Source organism: Heptranchias perlo, chromosome 7, assembly GCF_035084215.1.
Source record: "Heptranchias perlo isolate sHepPer1 chromosome 7, sHepPer1.hap1, whole genome shotgun sequence".
In the NCBI taxonomy this organism is placed as follows: Eukaryota; Metazoa; Chordata; class Chondrichthyes; order Hexanchiformes; family Hexanchidae; genus Heptranchias; species Heptranchias perlo.
Window position 1 is genome coordinate 30,687,633 of NC_090331.1, and position 22,245 is coordinate 30,709,877.

General features: G+C 43.1%; 1 protein-coding gene across 1 annotated transcript in view; it reads left to right on the forward strand.

Annotated features, from left to right (window-relative positions):
- The window catches only part of LOC137323990 (lactase/phlorizin hydrolase-like), a 64,605-nt gene that overhangs the window by 31,972 nt on the left and 10,388 nt on the right, over nt 1-22,245 (forward strand). The window contains exons 8-13 of the mRNA XM_067988162.1: nt 455-2,011; nt 2,606-2,874; nt 5,878-6,168; nt 10,406-10,604; nt 11,758-11,960; nt 20,308-20,417. Of these exons, the coding sequence (XP_067844263.1) occupies nt 455-2,011; nt 2,606-2,874; nt 5,878-6,168; nt 10,406-10,604; nt 11,758-11,960; nt 20,308-20,417 (2,629 nt within the window). The remainder of the gene's footprint in view (nt 1-454; nt 2,012-2,605; nt 2,875-5,877; nt 6,169-10,405; nt 10,605-11,757; nt 11,961-20,307; nt 20,418-22,245) is intronic.

Here is a 22,245-nt window from a genome sequence, read left to right on the forward strand (position 1 = left end):
CTGTTATTCCTGCCGTAATGCAATTCCCCTAATCTATTTGAATTCATGAGAAAAATGCTAATTTCTCACACAAAGTTCAGGCAAATGGCAATTTATAATAAGATTTGAGAGAAATTGAAGAAAATACTTTTTCTTGGCTATGCTGCTGAGGTTTCATAAAGCACTGCTGGCAAAAAAAACCCTCAAAAACCAAGAGCCTGCAAAACACTGGCTAGAAGAATATAATATAAATTACATGAGAGAAATACGGGTTAGTGATCTTTTAATGGTTTCTTTCTTACGAATCCATTTTGTGATGGAGTATTTTTGCAAAGTTAATTGACAGCTTAAAGGTAAAACTAGCTGCAAAGTTGGGTATTGCCTTTCAGGCTACTTGATTGATGGTCTCACACTGCTTGGTTACATATATTTGCTGAAAAACACAACTAACACCACCTTCATTTTTCCCCACCAGCTTTCATTATGGATGGGGTCAATGTGAGGGCATTTACACTATGGTCACTAATGGACAGTTTTGAAGGTCCACAAGGATACAGCCATAGATTTGGACTCCATTATGTGAATTTTGAAGATTCTAACAGACCCAGAACTCCAAAGGAATCTGCATACTTTTACACACGGATAATTGAGAATAATGGTTTTGTTAACAGTTCCTCAAACAATTTAATTCAGACCCTTATTCCCAACAACAACATTGAGAGATTGATGGATTTGTCGGCATCTGAAGTGCCCTCAAAGGCTAAAGTTGTGTGGGAGAAGTTTTCAAGTCAGGATGTTATGGAAAGGGACAAGTTCTTATATGATACATTCCCAGAAGGATTTGTATGGAGCGTATCCACTTCAGCTTATCAGATTGAAGGAGGGTGGGATGCTGATGGGAAAGGACCCAGTATCTGGGACAATTTCACCCATAAACCTAATATGGTCCAGAATGGTGATACAGGAGATGTTGCATGTGATAGTTACAACAAAATTGATGAAGATCTTTACATGCTTCGAGCATTGAGAGTTAAAAACTACCATTTTTCTATTTCATGGCCTCGTATTTTCCCTAATGGGAGAACTGAGTCATTGAACCCTGCAGGTGTCCATTATTATAACAAACTAGTGGATGGTCTCCTTGCAAGCAACATAACACCAATGGTAACACTTTACCACTGGGATCTACCTCAAGCACTGCAAGATATTGGAGGCTGGGAGAATGAAGAACTGATTGACCTGTTTAATACATATGCTGATTACTGCTTCACAACTTTTGGAGATAGAGTTAAGTTCTGGATAACATTTAATGAACCCTCTGTATTCACCTGGGAAGGATACGGTACAGCTTCATTTCCCCCTGCTATTAAAAGACCAGGTGACCTTCCATATATAGTGGCACACACATTGCTGAAAGCTCATGCCAAAGCCTTTCACACATATGATGATAAATACAGGAGCACACAGAAAGGCTTAATTTCTATCAGCCTTTATGCAGACTGGGTAGAACCAAAGATAATTAATGACCTTAGAGATGTGGCTGCAGCTGATCGCTATCTGCAGTTTATGTTGGGCTGGTTTGCACACCCCATTTTTAAAAATGGCGATTATCCAGAGGCTATGAAATGGCAGGTTGGAAACAAGAGTGACCTGCAACGTCTATCGACTCCAAGGCTGCCTCAGTTTACAGAGAAAGAGAAAACTTTTATCCGTGGTACTGCAGATGTTTTTTGCATCAAAACGTACACCACAAAAATTGTACGTCACCATATCAGCAGACTCAAATCTTTTTCTTATGAATATGATAGAGATACAGCTGAAGAGTTTGACTCAAATTGGCCAACTTCTGCTGCTAAGGATTTTAGAGCTGTAGCTTGGGGCCTGAGGAGACTACTGAACTGGATCAAAGAAGAATATAACAATCCTCCCATTTACATAACTGAAAATGGGGTAGCTTCAAAATCTACTTCCAGTGTGGATGATACAGACAGAATATTCTACTACAAAACATATATCAATGAGGCTCTAAAAGGTTATTTTGTTTCTGTTTTTCTGCTACAAACAGTAATGGAAGTGTTTGTCCTTATTGGGGGCATTAGGAACATTTGTAACAAGTTTGAACTTTTAAGCTAATTACTTCCAGTGCCCTTAATTGTCTTAACAAAATTATATAGAAATATCTGGATTTCTTTAGCAAGCAGTCACTTCTAGCTGCTTTTCTTCATACTTTGGTTAATTTTAAATCTTATCAATTTTAATTAAAATGCTAATATGTATTTCTATTGATGTTCTTGAATTTTACTACAATGTAATGCCCTGTACAAATTATGGATCCATAAAGTGAGAGAAGAGCAAGAGAAGGGTCAGAGCAGAAGAACAATTGGCTATAGATTGGTAGAAGTAGAAATTCTTTGCTCCATGTAGAATTTTCCCCTAATATTAATATTGTTTTCAATTATATGCTGATGTGCCTGCATCCTCATTTATGGATATATTGTACTGAAATTCCAGTGAAACGGGAGAATGTCATTGTAGCATTTAATGGTTTGTGCAATAGAAAGTAACATAATTATGAATCAAGTACCCTGGAATTAATTTTTTTTCTCTTTGAAAAATATATTTGCAGCTTACAAGTTGGATGATGTTGATCTTAGAGGTTACTCAGCTGGGTCCCTCTTGGACAGCTTTGAATGGGTCGATGGATACAGTTTACGATTTGGGCTGCATCATGTAAATTTCAAAGACCTTAACAGACAAAGAACTCCCAAGCGGTCAGCACATTATTACACAGAAATAATTCATGACAATGGCTTCCCACCACGGAAAGAAGATGAATTCCTTTATGGAGAATTTCCGAAGAACTTTGCGTGGAGTGCAGCTACCGCTGCCTATCAGGTTAGCCTTTAAGCTTGCTGCATACTTGCATAGATCTTGGTAGTAGAGACTACAGTCCTATAGCACATAATTAGTGCTTTCCCATGAACGTAATGATGATACACAAATAATAAACTTTCATGTCCAGTGTTTATTGCCAGTTCATGCTCCCATAGTTTTTAATGACAAAAGGCCACAATTTCTATACAACCATGCTGCGCAATTAAGAATCTAAACTGTAATTGTAAATCTATGAACAGAAAAAAATTTTAGAAAAATAAAGTAATATGTATGAAATTATTCTAATTCCTATGATGCACTCTGTCTCCCAAAATGCCACAGCATTGTCATTGCCCATCATTACAATCCAGTTTCTAACCACCTGTTATTGCAACAGTTAAGATGTTTCCTTTAGAAAAATTGTGATCTAAAATCTTTCTTGCACCAACTATGCTTGTCAGTAACTTCACTGCTTCTTTATCACAGTGCTGTATAGCCATTTGAATATCATGGACAGCATAGATAATTTTTCTAAAAGGAAACTATCTGGGATAGTTTAATAACACTGAAGGTAAAGTAGCTATGACAGTAGTTACCCCTCTCAACCCTACCTGAACCATCTCCTCCTTAAAGGCCGCCTTGTTAAATTACAGTTTTGCCTGCCAATCTTTGATTCCAATTTACCCAGGCCAGATCTGTTCTCATCCCACTGAAATTGGCCGTCCTCCGATTGAGTATTTTTACTTTAGAGTGGTCCATGTCCTTTTCCATAGCTATTCTAAACCTTATGATATGATCGCTGTTCTCTAAATTTTCCCCCACTGACAGTTGCTTCACTTAGGAACATAGGAACAGGAGTAGGCCATTCAGTCCCTCGTGCCTGCTCTGCCATTTGATAAGATCATGGCTGGTCTGTGATCTAACTCCATATACCTGCCTTTGGTTGCCAAAAAGCTATCTCTCTCAGATTTAAATTTAGCAATTGAGCTTGTATCAATTGCCATTTGCGGAAGAGAGTTCCAAACTTCTACCACCCTTTGTGTGTAGAAATGTTTTCTTATCTCACTCCTGAAAGGTCTGGCTCTAATTTTTAGACTGTGCCCCCTATTCCTAGAATCCCTAACCAGCGGAAATAGTTTCTCTCTATCCACCCTATCTGTTCCCCTAATATCTTAAACTTCGATCAGAACACCCCTTAACCTTCTAAACTCCAGAGAATACAACCCCAATTTGTGTAATCTCTCCTCGTAACTTAACCCTTGAAGTCCGGGTATCATTCTAGTGAACCTACGCTGCACTCCCTCCAAGGCCAATATGTCCATCTGAAGGTGCGGTGCCCAGAACTACTCACAGTACTCCAGGTGCGGTCTAACCAGGGTTTTGTATAGCTGTAGCATAACTTCTGCCCCCTTGTACTCTAGTCCTCTAGATATAAAGGCCAGCCTTCCATTAGCCTTATTGATTATTTTCTGCACCTGTTCGTGATACTTCAATGATCTGTGTACCTGAACCCCTAGGTCCCTTTGGACATCCACTGTTTTTAATTTGGTCTGCCTCATTCCCCAGAACCAAATCCAGCAATGCCTCCTTCCTCGTTGGGCTGGAAACATAATGGTCAAGAAAGCAGATTTTCAATTCCTATTGAAGTGCAATTCAGAATGGCTATGTTTGTGCAAAGCTAGCCAAAAGTGCAATGAGCTGTGATTGCATGCAACTAAAAGTATGTGGCCACATAGGGTGGCAAAAATTCTTAGGACCTATGGAAAGGCTCAAAAGGCAATGCAAACTATTAGCATCTTTATCATGGCTGAAGAAGAAGAAGGGAAAGAAAAATCAGGCAGAAATGAAGTGAAAGGAATCCCAAAGTGGAAGCACAAAATGGAGTCTGCAGGCAAGAGCAGCCAGTACTTGACCCTCTGTTTTATAGATGGTAAAGCAGATGTTATGATACATAAGGTAACTGTGAGGAGGATTGTTCTGTTTGACACTCCATGGTATCCTCTTTCTGGACTGCCTGGTACAAACATGAGGGATAAAGCATAAGAGCTAAAGTGCACTTCACAGCCTCTGGCAGTGCCGTGCCTGTGATGTAGTTTGGTTGTAAGATTAAAGTATGTTGCACAGTTCTGCTGTTGCCTTCCTTGGGCAAATTCAAGTAAATTAATCTCTACCTGAGTGTGTGGGTTGATCGCTAGTGGGCACAGACACCCTGTGGTGCAACCTCATCTACCTGGCATCTTTCTGTTTCTTCTCCCCTTCTTCTACAAGTAGAGTGGATTCTCACAGGAATTTTTTAAAATTGCACAGCAACACTTACAAACCATCCTTTAAAACAAATAGTTCGTCTTCCCCTGTCTTTTTAAATCAATGCATCTGCATCCAACAGTTGCCTGGCAATCCTGGATACATGATGTACATGGGTGTTTTTATGAATGAATGCAGAGCCAGCATTAGCAATGGGAAATAGTGGGGACAGATGTGATGCCATCCCACCTCGTTCTGATAAGAGCTTCTTGCATTAATTAGAACACCCACCAGAACTACATATTATGGGCAGAGATCTATCATATTTAATCTCTGCTCATACTTGTGCTCTAAGTTGCTTAGTAAAGCAATGTTGCAGTATTTCATTTCTACAACAAGATACTGCTAGTGCATTATGTGACTATACTGGTAATATAAATCAAGTGTTGACAATGAACTCATCCACACTAAACATACCTTCCAGTGGTGAAGATCAGTTGATAATATTTGTAAAGACACCTACTGTTCAGACTGTGTGTGCCCTCATGACTGATACATGTTATTTGCTTGTATGTAAATACATTGAAGATGGAGAAGGGGCAGACCTTGTGTTGTGTTAATAAGTATTATCATAGATTTAGTCTCCCTCTTTATTTGTGAAGGGTGCATAAAGGGTAAATAATGTTAAGATGTTTAGTATTTTGTAGAAGGCATAATGCCAAGAAAATACTTAAAAACTTTAAACAAATTTTATATTTACTGATATCTAATTAACTACAGATTGAAGGAGCATGGAGGGCTGATGGGAAAGGACTAAGTATATGGGACACATTTTCTCATACTCCCTTGAAAGTAGGCAATGATGATACAGGAGATGTAGCATGTGACAGCTATCACAAGATTGATGAAGATCTGGCTATTCTGAAAAAACTGAAAGTCAGCCATTATCGCTTTTCCCTGTCATGGTCTCGCATTCTCCCAGATGGAACCACGCGTTTTGTAAATGAAGTTGGATTAAACTACTATATAAAGTTTATTGATTCTCTTCTTGCAGCTAACATCAAACCTCAGGTAAGTACCACTAATTAACAAAAATACATTTGTTGGTAGGTTATGCATAAAGGATCAATGGAGCTAAAATGAAGTGCAGACACTTACACTCAGTGCATTAACAAGTATATGTTGTTTCTGATATTTTCAATTTGGTATTTTTATTTTAACATTCCTTGGATGGAAATATGCATTAAAGGAGATCTCTACTAAGTTGAAAAAAGGATTAATATGAGCTTTCTTGAGGACTCAACTTTTTAAGGCAATCAGTAGGTAAACCATTCAGACCAGAAAAGCACCAGATTCAATCCCGGGGTCTGTTCTGAATGAGCTAATCTTAGCTGGGGCAATGGTGGGAGCACTACAATTAGTGTCACCACCCCTGGTTTAGGGAGGGGAGAATCAAACATGGTTCTTGTTCCTGATCAGTATCCCTGCTGTAGAGTGCCTGTGTGTGGATAACATGTGAGGATAGCAGCAGGATCATCTGGAAAGACCCCCAGGCATGAATAGCCTTCATACTGTCACCATTTAGGCTCACGCATGAAGATTGGCCACCTGGACAAGTTTGGGGCAGGAGAGGAGATTGGTGCTTCTGGAACCAGAGCCCAGCACGAAGACAAACCCCTTTAGGAAAGTAGGAGGGGTGGGATGAAAATTGCCTGAAAAGAGAGGGACATAAAAGCTAATTGTGAGGTAAACATATTTCTGCCACTACATAAAAAATGGAACAGAATTTAGCCTGAGATTGCTGAAATTGTGTTAAATTTAGCAAGTAACAATGCATCATTGGATTTTTTTTCTCTTGTTTGTAGTGGGATGGCGACATTTCGAATAAATTATTCATTTCTAATAAATAAAGCAACCCAGTAATGATTAACATGATGTTATAAAAGCATTTGTAAAAGAAATGTGGTTGATTCTTAATTGCCCTCTGAAATGGCCTAGCAAGCCACTCAGTTGTAAAATCTCGCTAAAAAAAGTCATAATAAGAATATTGCATTGGACCACTAGGCACCGGACACGACAAGGGCAAACCAAGCCCAGTCGACCCTGCAAAGTCCTCCTCACTAACATCTGGGCATTTGTGCCAAAATTGGGAGAGCTGTCCCACAGACTAGTCAAGCAACAGCCTAACATAGCCATACTCACAGAATCATACCTTTCAGCCATCGTCCCAGACTTTTCCATCACCATCCCTGGATATGTCCAGTCCCACCGGCGGTACAGTGATATACAGTCAGGAGGGAGTGGCCCTGGGAGTCCTCAACATTGACTTCGGACCCCATGAAATCTCATGGCATCAGGTCAAACATGGGCAAGGAAACCTCCTGCTGATTACCACCTACCGTCCTCCCTCAGCTGATGAATCAGTCCTCCTCCATGTTGAGCACCACTTGGAGGAATCACTGAGGATAGCAAGGGCACAGAATGTACTCTGGGTGGGGGACTTCAATGTCCATCACCAAGAGTGGCTCGGTAGCACCACTACTGACCGAGCTGGCCGAGTCCTGTAGGACATAGCTGCCAGACTGGGCCTGCGGCAGGTGGTGAGCGAACCAACATGAGGGAAAAACTTACTTGACCTCGTCCTCACCAATCTACCTGTCGCAAATGCATCTGTCCATGACAGTATTGGTAGGAGTTACCACCGCACAGTCCTCATGGAGATGAAGTCCTGTCTTCGCACTGAGGACACCATCCAACGTGTTGTGTGGCACTACCACCGTGCTAAATGGGATAGATTCAGAACAGATCTAGCAGCTCAAAACTGGGCATCCATGAGGCGCTGTGGGCCATCAGCAGCAGCAGAATTGTATTCCAGCACAATCTGTAACCTCATGGCCCAGCATATTCCTCACTCTACCATTACCAATAAGCCAGGGGATCCACCCTGGTTCAATGAGGAGTGTGGAAGAACATGCCAGGAGCAGCACCAGGCATACCTAAACATGAGGTGCCAACCTGGTGAAGCTACAACACAGAACTACATGCATGCAAAACAGCGGAAGCAACATGCTATAGACAGAGCTAAGCGATTCTACAACCAACGGATCAGATCAAAGCTCTGCAGTCCTGCCACATCGAATCGTGAATGGTGGTGGACAATTAAACAACTAACGGGAGGAGGAGGCTCTGCAAACATCCCCATCCTCAATGATGGCGGAGTCCAGCACGTGAGTGCAAAAGACAAGGCTGAAGCGTTTGCAACCATCTTCAGCCAGAAGTGCCGAGTGGATGATCCATCTCAGCCTCCTCCCGATATCCCCACCATCACAGAAGCCAATCTTCAGCCAATTCGATTCACTCCACGTGATAGCGAGAAACGGCTGAGTGCACTGTTACAGCAAAGGCTATGGGTCCCGACAACATCCCAGCTGTAGTGCTGAAGACTTTTGCTCCAGAACTAGCTGCGCCTCTAGCCAAGCTGTTCCAGTACAGCTACAACACTGGCATCTACCCGACAATGTGGAAAATTGCCCAGGTATGTCCTGTCCACAAAAAGCAGGACAAATCCAATCCGGCCAATTACCGCCCCATCAGTCTACTCTCAATCAGCAGCAAAGTGATGGAAGGTGTCGTCGACAGTGCTATCAAGCGGCACTTACTCACCAATAACCTGCTCACCGATGCTCAGTTTGGGTTCCGCCAGGACCACTCGGCTCCAGACCTCATTACAGCCTTGGTCCAAACATGGACAAAAGAGCTGAATTCCAGAGGTGAGGTGAGAGTGACTGCCCTTGACATCAAGGCAGCATTTGACCGAGTGTGGCACCAAGGAGCCCTAGTAAAATTGAAGTAAATGGGAATCAGGGGGAAAACTCTCCAGTGGCTGGAGTCATACCTAGCACAAAGGAAGATTGTAGTGGTTGTTGGAGGCCAATCATCTCAGCCCCTGGGCATTGCTGCAGGAGTTCCTCAGGGCCGTGTCCTAGGCCCAACCATCTTCAGCTGCTTCATCAATGACCTTCCCTCCATCATAAGGTCAGAAATGGGGATGTTCGCTGATGATTGCACAGTGTTCAGTTCCATTTGCAACCGCTCAAATAATGAAGCAGTCCGAGCCGGCATGCAGCAAGACCTGGACAACATCCAGGCTTGGGCTGATAAGTGGCAAGTAACATTCGCGCCAGACAAGTGCCAGGCAATGACCATCTCCAACAAGGGAGCATCTACCCACCTCCCCTTGACATTCAACGGCATTACCATCACCGAATCCCCCACCATCAACATCCTGGGGGTCACCATTGACCAGAAACTTAACTGGACCAGCCATATAAATACTGTGGCTACAAGAGCAGGTCAGAGGCTGGGTATTCTGCACGAGTGACTCACCTCCTGACTCCCCAAAGCCTTTCCACTATCTACAAGGCACAAGTCAGGAGTGTGATGGAATACTCTCCACTTGCTTGGATGAGTGCAGCTCCAACAACACTCAAGAAGCTCAACACCATCCAGGACAAAGCAACCCACTTGATTGGCACCTAATCCACCACCCTAAACATTCACTCCCTTCGCCACCGGCGCACAGTGGCTGCAGTGTGTACCATCCACAGGATGCACTGCAGAACCTCGCCAAGGCTTCTTTGACAGCACTTCCCAAACCCACGACCTCTACCACCTAGAAAGACAAGAGCAGCAGGTACATGGGAACAACACCACCTGCACGTTCCCCTCCAAGTCACACACCATTCCGACTTGGAAATATATCGCTGTTCCTTCATCGTCGCTGGGTCAAAATCCTGGAACTCCCTTCCTAACAGCACTGTGGGAGAACCGTCACCACACGGAGCGCAGCAGTTCAAGAAGGCGGCTCACCACCACCTTCTCCAGGGCAATTAGGGATGGGCAATAAATGCCAGCCTCGCCAGCGACGCCCACATCCCATGAACGAATTGAAAAAAAATCTATTTTTAATGAACTTTAAAAGATTGGTTGTTGGTGAATACATCTGTGTACAGGACCTGGTTTCAGCTGTAGGATCATACAATCCTTATGGTTATTAACAATTGTTGATTTTAACAACTTACTGGATTACAGAGGTGATACTTTATTTGGCATTTGCTGATTTTGAAAATTTGTGACTATCATTTGCTTCCATGTCTTGCTGTCAAAAGATTGTGAACTTATTTTGAGCATTAAGATTGAAGTATAAAATGTCATTTAAAAAAAATTAAAGTGGTCACCTAATCTGGAAAAAGTGAAGGACAATGATGAGCAATCTAGTTTATACTTGTTATCTGCTGGTTATCTACAGGTTACCCTCTATCACTGGGATCTGCCTCAGGCTCTGCAAGATGTCGGTGGTTGGGAAAATAGTAGCACCATTGACCGATTTGTAGAATATGCTAATTTCTGCTTTCAAAAGTTAGGTGACAGGGTGAAGTTCTGGATAACCTTGAATGAGCCTTACAATACAGCACTTCTTGGTTATGGCTATGGCACAGCTGCACCAGGTATTGTATATACACAGGTGCTCTTTTTCAATCACATGTAGGTATATCATGTATGTGAAAACTCCTCGGCACTAAGTGCTGCCTAAACTGTAATTAACACTTTCCAGAGGCTACAGTGTGATCAGTAATTTTCTCAAAATATGACATTTTTTTCCTGAATTTTCTTTGCATGTCACAGTTTTTCCGCTATGTGACTTCAGTAACCTGTAACGTCTTAAACTAACAGTGTGTGAAAATCTAACAATCTCATCAGATCCTTTTAAAGTTTCATATCCAATCCAGTGATCAAAACCAAAAATTCAAATATCTGATTGGATATTTCATATATAAATTGTGGATTCTGTACTAAAAATTAGGATATAATAGAGTTTAACTAAAGAGTCAACCACTCATCATTATGGATTCACAGTATCTAGCTTTGACAGGTGAATTTGAATAAAAGGAAGTCCTAAGTCTCAAAGCTATGGCCATTTGATTCACAAGCCAGTTCAAACTTCCATGTTACCCAACCAAATATTTTACTATTTTCTCTAAATTTGCCAGGGATGACTGATGTCTGTGAGACACACTGCAGCCAGTGGAATAACCATTAGTTCTTTTGTGCTGATCACAGCCATACCCGAAGCTGTAGGGAGGCTGAATTTCATAATGCAATTTTGGACATAAAGTCCCACTGAAGAAGAGCTGAGTATAATAGTTAATAGGGATGTACCTAGTGACATCATGGGGGCAATTTTAATCCAATTCATCGGGCAGGAAACTCACAGGATCGGTTGGAACGCCAGTTTTACACCCTGCCCAATACTACTCTCCATTGACCAACACAGAGTAAAATCGGGCGGGGTGTTACACCAGCATTGCACCCGACCTCGTCAGTTTCCCAGTGCGCGGGTTAGGTAAAATTGCCCTCAAATCCCCCAATGAGTTTACTTTGATGAAACAGTGGTTTTAATTTTCTGTTAGTGTTATTACCAACAGCCTTAATTACAGTAATAAATTGATTGATAAACATCAAAAGAACTCAAGTGTGAAAGTGCTGTTGATGCATCATGAGTCTCATCAAACTACGATTTTGACTCTGGCATATTCTAGCTGTTCTGAAAAGTATGAAACCCTTTTTTATTTAATAAACCACTTTATCTTGTGTTTGAAGGTATTGGTATGCGATTAGGCACAGCTCCTTATATTGTTGGTCACAATCTAATCAAAGCTCATGCTGAAGTTTGGCACTTGTACAATGAAACTTACAGACCACAACAGAGAGGGCTGATCTCCATTACTATAAATTCCGACTGGGTTGAGCCAAGGAACCCATACAAACAGGAAGATGTTGACGCTGCAAAAAGGCATTTGATGGTAAGAAACGATCAAGTATTAGTTTACATCTTATTTAGTTAAATAAGTTGGACTGTGTTAAGAAAGGGAGAAGAAAACAACCCAAGTTCCTGCTCCTGATTGCTGTTGAGTGACTCGGGTTGGAGGGTGCGTGTGTGAACAAAGATAGGGGTGGGTTCAGCTATGGTACTCCCACAGACAGGTAGCCTGTTTTACAAAGAAAATGATTCTCAGCAAGCAACTCATAATTTAAATATAGGTGAGTTTTCTTTCACTGCAATGTTCCGATGCATTGGTCAAGTTTTCAGACGACGTGCTTCTTCTATCTTGAGGCTCAGTACGGTCCTTTTGAAGATGGAAAAGATGTTTTCCAAAAGGACAACCATGTGTATAAGCAAGAGAAAACCTGCCTGTATTTTTAAAAAGTCTGCTGCAACTCACTGTCTGGGCTCACACACGAGGAACCACCGTGTGGGTGAGGTGTTGGGGTGGCTAGGAGGAACCAAAGTGACATCACCCTGACAGACATCTCCACTATCTGTGCCAGCTCCTGCCATTTCCCTTCTTCTGGGGGCTCCCTTAGCATGGCTAAAGATCTGTGTGAAAACAAACTGCTGGATAGCAATGAGTTTGTTGAAGTCCTGCATTATATGTGTCTTAATCTGATTCCTCAAAATTATGAATTCATACAGACGGCTGCAGATTAAGAGCCCAAGATCTACAGAGCCCCAGTTGTAACATGCACGAGGATAGCCATTCCTGAGCTTAGGACTTCAGCCAATTAGGACAAAGTTACAGCTGGTAATCGGGAGAATCTGCACTGAAATTACGGGTGTCTCTCCCCGTAGAGACACATTACAATTAATAAAGTGTCTGGGGTATTACTGGCATTTAACAGATTAAAACCATACTGCTTGCCGATACAGAGTGCTAGTAAAGTTCCAGCCAAGACCACCTTACTTATTAGGACATTGACTTGCAGTGTTATCTGGAGCTGAATGGGAAAGATCCAACTCCAGATCTACCCTTCTAGATATCATTAATGAGGCAGTCTGACAGATCAATTGGGGGAAGAGTCAGAATTTAGTTGTTAGACAGCAACAAATGTAGGTTTAAGTTCTCACTACCTAGATATCAGGAAGACTTCACGCCGCATGATGGGCAGCATTATCAATCATAAGATGTGTGAGTGCATTGCTACCATTCTATTAACCACAGTGTGGACACATACCATACTCCATCAAATATAAATTCCATCAGATGATGATGCTGAGCTTCAGCAGCAAATGCTTGCCTTTCTGCAACCCAGTCATAGAAGGCAGTGGACCCTGGATTAATGAGTGCATGACTTTATAACCAGACTCTATGTAATGCTTTCCAGCAACTGTCTCAGAGTTGCATTATCAACCACACAATGGACTTAAGTGTTACGGAAGGACCAAAGTAAAACAGTTTGCAATGTAACAGCCACCTTGACGTTCTACATGTTCAAATGCAATTCTGCATATGGCGCTTACTCATCACCAACTGCTTAATCCAGGCGCTCGTGTGAGTGAGGGGCTTTGAGAAAGAGACATGCCTGCTGTAAAGCTGGCTCCCCTTCCTAGGTGCTGAAGGACAGCTTTGTGTAGGCTGCAGCCCTCCTTTCCTGTGACTGTTTCCCCTTTTTCAATCAAATCTATCTCACAACTTGGAACTGAAACAAGCTGTTGCATGCTTAGGAATTCTAAACATAGAAAATAGGAGCAGGAGTAGGCCTTTCGGCCCTTCGAGCCTGCTCCGCCATTCAATATGATCATGGCTGATCCTCCATCAATGCCATGTTCCTTCTCTCTCCCCATACTCCTTGTTGCCTTTTGTGTCTAGAAAACTATCTAGCTCCTTCTTAAATATATTCAGTGGCTTGGCCTCCACAGCCTTCTGTGGTAGAGAATTCCACAGGCTCACCACCCTCTGAGTGAAGAAATTTCTCCTCACCTCAGTCCTAAATGGCCTACCCCGTATCCTGAGACTGTGACCCCTCATTCTGGACCCCCCAGCCAGGGGAAACATCCTCCCTAAATCCAGTTTCAATGAGATCCCCTCTCATTCTTCTAAACTCGAGTGAACACAGGCTGAGTCGTCCCAATCTCTCCTCATACGACAGTCCTGCCATCCCAGGATTCAGTCTGGTGAACCTTCGCTGCACTCCCTCTATGGCAAGTATCAAGGAGACCAAAACTGCACACAATACTCCAGGTGTGGTCTCACCAAGGCCCTATATAACTGCAGTAAGACACCCTTGCTCCTATACTCAAATCCTCTTGCAATGAAGGCCAATATACCATTTGCCTTCCTAACTGCTTGCTGCACCTGCATGTTTGTTTTCAGTGACTGGTGTACAAGGACACCCAGGTCCCATTGTGCATCAACATTCGTCAATCTATCAACATTTAAATAATACTCTGCCTTTCTGTTTTTCCTTCCGAAGTGGATAACTTCACATTTATCCACATTATACTGCATCTGCCATGTATTTGCCCACTCACTCAACTTGTCTAAATCGCCTTAAAGCCTCTTTGCATCCTCCTCACAACTCACGATCCCACCTAGATTTGTGTCGTCAGCAAACTTTGAAATATTACATTTGGTTCCCTCATCCAAATCATTGATATATATTGTGAATAGCTAGGGCCCAAGCACTGATTCCTGCGGTACCCCACTAATCACTGCCTGCCACCAAGAAAAAGACCCATTTATTCCTACTCTCTGTTTCCTGTCTGTTAACCAATTTTCAATCCATGCCAGTATATTGCCCCCAATCCCATGTGCTTTAATTTTGCACGCTAACCTCTTATGTGGGACTTTATCAAAGGCCTTCTGAAAATCCAAATAAACTACATTCACTGGTTCTCCCTTATCTATTCTACCAGCTACATCCTCAAAAAACTCCAGTAGGTTTGTCAAACATGATTTCCCTTTCATAAATCCATGTTGGATGAAGACCAAGAAGAAGAACTGTTGAGACACACAATTTATGATCACAAACTTAGCTTGGGACTTTGTTGTCACTGTAGGCTGATGAGCAAGACCAAAATACCTTTCAGCCTTTTTCACATGGCCCTGACAATCTTGTCCCAGCTAAAGGCATTATCCACTGGGACGCCCAGGTATTAATATGAATCAATAATTGGATGGACACCCCTTGTATTTTCTAATCAAGACCTTCAGGAGCCCCCTTGAGCCATGGAAAACCATAATATTGCATTTGGGGCACCGACCACCCTACCCCACTGGTTAGCCCATTGTTCATGTTGGCGAGTAGAGTGCAATGGTGCCTAAGAAATTCCACCAACAACACTATCATCTACAAGAAGCTATGTTGTATTCTTTCAGACATACCTGGAACTATCACTGAGAGACGGTCCTTTGTGACGCCATCCAACACATAGCTAAAGACATCAAATAAGATGGTTGACACTAGACAACCTTGCCTCACTTCTCTTACAAGAGGAATAAATTCATTAAGTCTTCCATCTGCTCTCACATGGATCTTTTGAGCTAGAGTCCATATCCCAGGTGAAATCTATGATTGAATAATATACTCAATAACAATTTGCATTTATATAGCATCTTTAATGTTATAAAACGCGCAGCTTCCAGTTTTTTCACAAGGGCCATGTAAGTCACTAGGCTGAAAGCCTATAAAATTAATAAAAGCAATTTAAGTGTTTTTTCTGAGTCTTATAAGATCCTGCAATCTTGAGTAAAGCCACAATTTGCACTATACTTCCCTCAGAATATGAAATCCAGTCTATCCATTTCTGATTATTCTGCTTGACCTGTAAGAGGTAATTTTACAATACTGTGCTGCTAGCCAGGAGCCTCACCCACCAGCAGCACATATTGGAAATTTGGGTGCATGCTGCCATGGATTTCCATTCATAGTAATCAGAAAATCATGGGCAATATGCACCTAGAATTTCAGCGTGCACTGCTCACTGCCAAGGATCCTCCAAACCCAGGCTCATAAAATTGTTCTTGTAACGTAATCCGAAATGTGACCATTAACATAACTAACTTGACCCTGCAAGACATTTCTTTCCCTATATTCCTTCCAACTTGCCTCCACTCAGGGTTATTTCAGCTATGAAAGAGACAAAGTTGTTCTAGACCATATTTCTACATGTTACTCTGTAATTGCCCTGCAGGATACATTTTTACAGCAGAGATAGATGGAAAATTTAATCTTTTATTTCTCCTTAAGTGAGACATTCTATTAGGCATCCTGATTTACACAGTCAAGAACAGACTAAAATGAACAGAACTAGAGTTTGGAGTCTGAATGCAAGCCTGGAATTATGCATGTTGGATTGTGAACTAATCATGTGATCAGAAAGAAGCACTCCACACTATGACATCATCATTTATATTTGCTGTGAATTGATGAGAAACAGTTTGGATGTACAAAGCATTTCTTAGTTATTTTCTTCCCTGTGCCATTTATTATTCCCTAACCAAAGCATGGAAGGCAGGCTTTTTGCTCTCAGGCTTTGAACATGTTGACTATCCCTCTGTTTTCTCCTTCCTGTAGGATAGCACCTTGCTTCACTCTCCATTATACTAAAGGTCAAACTGAGCTTGACAGCTTGAGAAGAATGTCCTATCATTTTGCATTACTCATTTAAACAAACAAGAGTTGAGAAATAATGAGTTTCCATCTTTTTGGATCACACTTCTGACTTTGCCACTATGATGCTATCCATGCATGAATATACAGGGTTATAGACCTCTTCACTGGCTAGGTACTTTGAATGATGGGAGTTACACCTTCACTTAGTGAGGATTAGAACTTGGCCAGTTATTTTCCTGATGGGAAGTCCTTCATCACAGGTGATTAAACAGTAATGGAACTCACCATTCTGGTTTAGTTGCATTTCCTTCCAGCAATGTCATCTCATTATATAATCAAAGTCAGCACAATGTGAGTAAGATATGGATTTTCAAAAAGCATTTGATAAAGTGCCACATGGTAGGCTTGCTATTAAGATTGCAGCCCATGGAATAAAGGGGGCAATAGTAACATGGATACAGAATTGGCTAAATGACTTGGGAGTACAGGGCACAATTTCAAAATTTGCAGATGACACAAAACTTGGAAAGGTAGTGAACAGTGAGGAGGATAGTGATAGACTTCAACAGGATATAGACACTCTGGTGGACATGTGGCAGATGACGTTTAACGTGGAAAAATGCGAAGTGATGCATTTCGGTGGGAAAAATGAGAAGAGGCAATATAAACTAGAGGGCACAATTCTAAAAGGGGTAGAGGAACAAAGGGATCTGGGGGTATATGTGCACAAATCGTTGAAGGTGGCAGGGCAGGTTGAGAAAGCGGTTGAAAAAGCATACGGGGTCCTGGGCTTTATAAATAGAAGCATACAGTACAAAAGCAAGGAAGTCATGATGAACCTTTATAAAACACTGGTTCGGCCACAGCTGGAGTATTGGGCCCGATATTAGCACCTGCTATTGGGTGCGTTCCTGGCGAGGGGGCTCTGAAAATCGGGGAATCCCGGAGCGGGTCGGGAGCCCGGCTCCAACCCGCCCACTTCCGGGTTCCCCACAGATGCGCTGACATGCGCGCGCAGCCCCCGCATGTGGGACTCCCGCAGGCAATTAAAGCCGGCGGGGTGCCACTTAGCAGTATTTATTCTGGCATTTCAGGTCATTAACAGACCTGATTAAGGAGATATTTCAGGAGGGGTGGGATTTTACAAACAACTGGGACTGTTTCCCATACTGGGGGAAACACTCCCAGTTGAAATGGACGTGTTGCAGCCATCAGCTTGTGGCAGCTGCAAAGGTCCATTTGACAGGTGGGGAGGGGGAGACCCTCACTCATTGCAGGAGGCCACTCTGTCACTTTGGACAAAGTTTGGCCTCCACCACCCTCCTCCTAACAATCAAAGTCACCAACTTGCACACTTACCCCGGGGTCCAGAGACATGTACCTACCTTGCGGACCCCCTCAGATGTACATCTTCCGGATGGGGGCCGCCGTAGCTGCAGTCATGACCTCCTTGGAGGGCGAACAGCATCACCAGCCTCGCCGGCCACGCCGTCCACCTCTGACACGTGGAGCTCCAGAACACAGTGCTGTGACACATCCACCTGCACAGCAGGAGGGAGGGCAAAGGCAAAGAGAGATGCGTCGAAGAGGGCACTACCCTCGCCACAGGGTCCACAGACCGAGGCTCAGCCTCCTGGACCTCTCTGAGCAGCAGTGCACACGGAGGCTCAGAGTCACTCGACATGTAGTCGTGGACATCTGCAGCTTCCTTCATGCCGAGCTGCTCCCGGCTGGCCCGAGCACCATCATCTTACCTGTCGCTGTCAAAGTCACCACTACCCTCAACAACTTCTCCTCCGCATCCTTCCAGGGTGCCACCGGGGACATTGCCGACGTCTCTCAGTCGTCTGCACAAAAGAGCCCTGAAAATACACCTACACCCACTCTGCAGTGACACAATGTGGGTCTTCATTGTGATCCTCAGGAAAGGGCATTATTGCACAAACCAGACAAGATTCGCAAAGACGTGGCAGTAATGGTGACAATATAATATGTAATGTGAGTTGGTCAGAAATTAAATATAAGTAAAAACTATGACAAACCCTCAAACACCCTTGTGCATCCCCTTCATGCTTAAGGAGACACGTTTGCCTTACGCTGCCTACTGCACATATGTGATGCATGCCCTGTGGCTGCAGCACAGGTAGTGGCAGGTTGAGTGAGGCTGACTGTGAAAGAGATGCATGAGATTGTATGAGGATTGGGTTGAGTGGTAGTGGTGGGATGAGTACTGGTGAAGTGAGTAAGTGCAGGTAAGATGAGGATGAGGTTTGAGTGGGTGTGAGGGGTGATGTGACAGAGCAGTGTTGGCAGTGCAGAAGGAGGTGTGGGGTGGGGGTGGTGATGTGGCAGACGGAGTGTAGGGGAATGAGTAAGTGTACTCACTTTGGCTGACCTACTTAGGTCATTGCAGCGCCTCCTGCTTTGTATGCAGGTGCGCGATATGTTGGTGGTGCAGGTGACCTCCTCTGCCACCTCGAGCCAGGCCTTCTTGGTGGCAGAGGCAGGCCGCTTCCGCCTGCCCGCCGGGGGGAAGATCTCTGTCCTCCCCCTCCTCCTCACCCCATCCAATGATACCTGGAGTGAGGCATCATTAAACCTGGGAGCAGCCTTCCCCCTGGGCTGCTCCATGCTGTAATGTTTCCTATTTCTTGCAGCATCAGTCAGTGGAGGACTGCCCCTTTAAATAGAGCTCCTCCAGCTGACAGACCTTACTGCGCATGCGCAGTCCGCCCGCCGCGCAGATCAGCAGCGGGGAACCCGGAAGACCAGGTAAGTGGATCCAATTAGGCTGCGATCGCGCGCGGGGCAGACTGATTTCACCGGGCGCGTTACCCACGCGCACAATCGCCCCCCACCGTGAACCCACCACCCTCCTAATATCGAGCCCATTGTGTCCTGTTCTGGGCACTGTACTTTAGGAAGGATGTGACGGCCTTAGAGCGGGTACAGAGGAGATTTACTACAGTGATTCCAGGGATGAGGACTTAAATTACGTGGATAGACTGGAGAAACTGGAATTGTTCTCCTTGGAACAGAGAAGGTTGAGAGGAGATTTGATAGATGTATTCAAAATCATGAAGGGTCTAGACAGAATAGAGAGAAACTGTTCCCATTGGCAGAAGGATCAAGAACAAGAGGGCATAGACTTAAAGAATCAAAGGTGATATGAGGAAAAACTTTTTTACACAGTGAATGGTTAGGATCTGGAATGCACTGCCCGAGGGGGTGGTGGAGGCAGATTCAATCCTGGCCTTCAAAAGGGAACTGAATAAGTACTTGAAATGAAAAAATGTGCAGGGCTACGGGGATAGGGCGAGGCAGTGGGACTAGCTGGATTGCTCATGCATAGAACCGGCGTGGTCTTGATGGGCTGAATGGCCTCCTTCCGTGCTGTAACCTTCTATGATTCTATACGATCCCTTTATGGCTCTGGAGCCCAGCTTCAAAATTCATAGCATGAATGGAGTGAATCCGTCATATCTCAATGTGCCTATTCACTCTGTTCTACTGCTATGTAAATATAAAATAGGACACTTTAAATTATTATGTTACAGACTTTAATTGAGTAGGACCACTGTCTAGAGACATACTTATTTTGTGTTTATTTAAATATTGTACTATAAGATTTCTCAGATTTCACTTGTAACTAATGATTTAACTACTAACCTCTTTCAACATGAACTTTATAACAGTTGAAGAAAAAGTATAGAGTTTGGACAATGTCAGAGTATAATTTTATCCTTTTTGTTTTAGTTTTATGGTGGTTGGTTTGCATATCCAATTTTCAAAAATGGTGACTACAATGAGGTAATGAAAGCACGTGTGAGAGAGAAGAGTTTGGCTCAAGGCTTGACCAAATCTCGGTAGGAAATTAACACTTTTCAATGAATCAAGTATCCAGAGTGGTAATGCACAACTGGATTATAGCAAACTATTTTGATTAGTCTATTAGCTTCAAGTAAATTCAAATTTTCTTTGAATCACCAGCACATAATTTTACTTTTTTTCTATAAATTGGAGCTTTATTTTAAATTAATGCTGATATTGGAAATTGATTGCAATCCTGTGATAGCTATTAAACTTATTAATTGAAATTTTAATTTCTAAAATATAATTTAATGACATTTGTTGTACATGTACACTGAATCAATGGTTCAGGTGGGAAGACTAAGTAGTGTTTCAATATTAGTTTCCAAGAAAAAAAATCACTAGGACAAAGATACATGCACCTTTCCTGCACCTGGCGAATTGAGTTTGTTAGGCAGGGATAAGGAAATGGAGCGGGGAGCCATTACATCAAGTCTCCACCCTCACTGTACTACTCTGGGATTTCCTAGGCTTCCCCAATGTACCTGTACTAGGCGCAGACCCAGCGTTTCCACTTAGATGAGGTGAAGGCATATTCTTAAGCTCCTATCTTATTTCTTGGTAGATCAACCATTGGGCACTCTAGTGTTGGGGCAGCTGAAGGAAGCTGGTACAGTGGCCTGTCCCTAGACCCCTGCAGATTAGAGGGTGTGCAGGGGGGCTGAGGGAAGGCCAAAGACAAGGAGGCAAACATTAATTCTTCATTTAAGCCCCCTTTCCTGGATCATTTCAAACACTCCGTGCTCTCAGTCACAAGGAGGGCTCATGCTTCAATTTTTTTCCAGGATCCTCTGGTGCAAGGCCCAATCAGGGGGCAGGTGTGCACTTGGAGCTCATGATGTGGAGATGCCGGTGATGGACTGGGGTTGACAATTGTAAACAATTTTACAACACCAAGTTATAGTTGAAATTTATAAACTTTCGGAGGCTTCCTCCTTCCTCAGGTAAATGTCAGGAACTCCTCGAAGCCTACGCATTTATAAATCACAGAACAATACATGGTGATTACAGATAGTCTTTGCAACTGCCCGTTGCCAAGGCAATCACAGTGTTCAGACAGAGAGGTGTTACCTACAGAGCCCCTACAGAACACTTCAGCAGTCAGGGACATTCAGCCACCGACCTTCGGGTAAGCGTACTCCAAGGCGGCCTTCGAGACACACAACAACGCAAAATCGTTGAGCAGAAATTGATAGCCAAGTTCCGCACCCATGAGGACGGCCTCAACCGGGATCTTGGGTTCATGTCACGCTACACGTAACCCCACCAGCGAACAAAAGCTATCTGTTTTTAATATAACAGGTCATTTGCTGGCTTTCTCTGCCTTCCGGATGTTTCTGCCTCACTCTGTTTTTTTTCTGTTTGTTTTTTTTTGTTGACTGTATATTCGGGGGCTCTGTAGGTAACACCTCTCTGTCTGAACACTGTGATTGCCATGTATTGTTCTGTGATTTATAAATGCGTAGGCTTCGAGGAGTTCCTGACATTTACCTGAGGAAGGAGGAAGCCTCCGAAAGCTTGTAAATTTCAAATAAAATCGTTGGACTATAACTTGGTGTTGTAAAATTGTTTACACTTGGAGTTCCTCAGCCATGCAAATGGCTCGGACGAAAAACGTGGGCGTCTACCTCCTCTCAGATGCAGTGCACTTCAGGTGCCACCTGCCAGGCGCCCATAGAGAAAGACCTCCCCTGATATTTCCACAGCAGCGATGAAATAACAAATTTGCCCCAAAAAATTAAAAACAAGTAATATAATAATAGTAGTAATATAATATAACAACTATTACTCTTTGGAATTCTTTGAGAGAGGAAATATTAATTG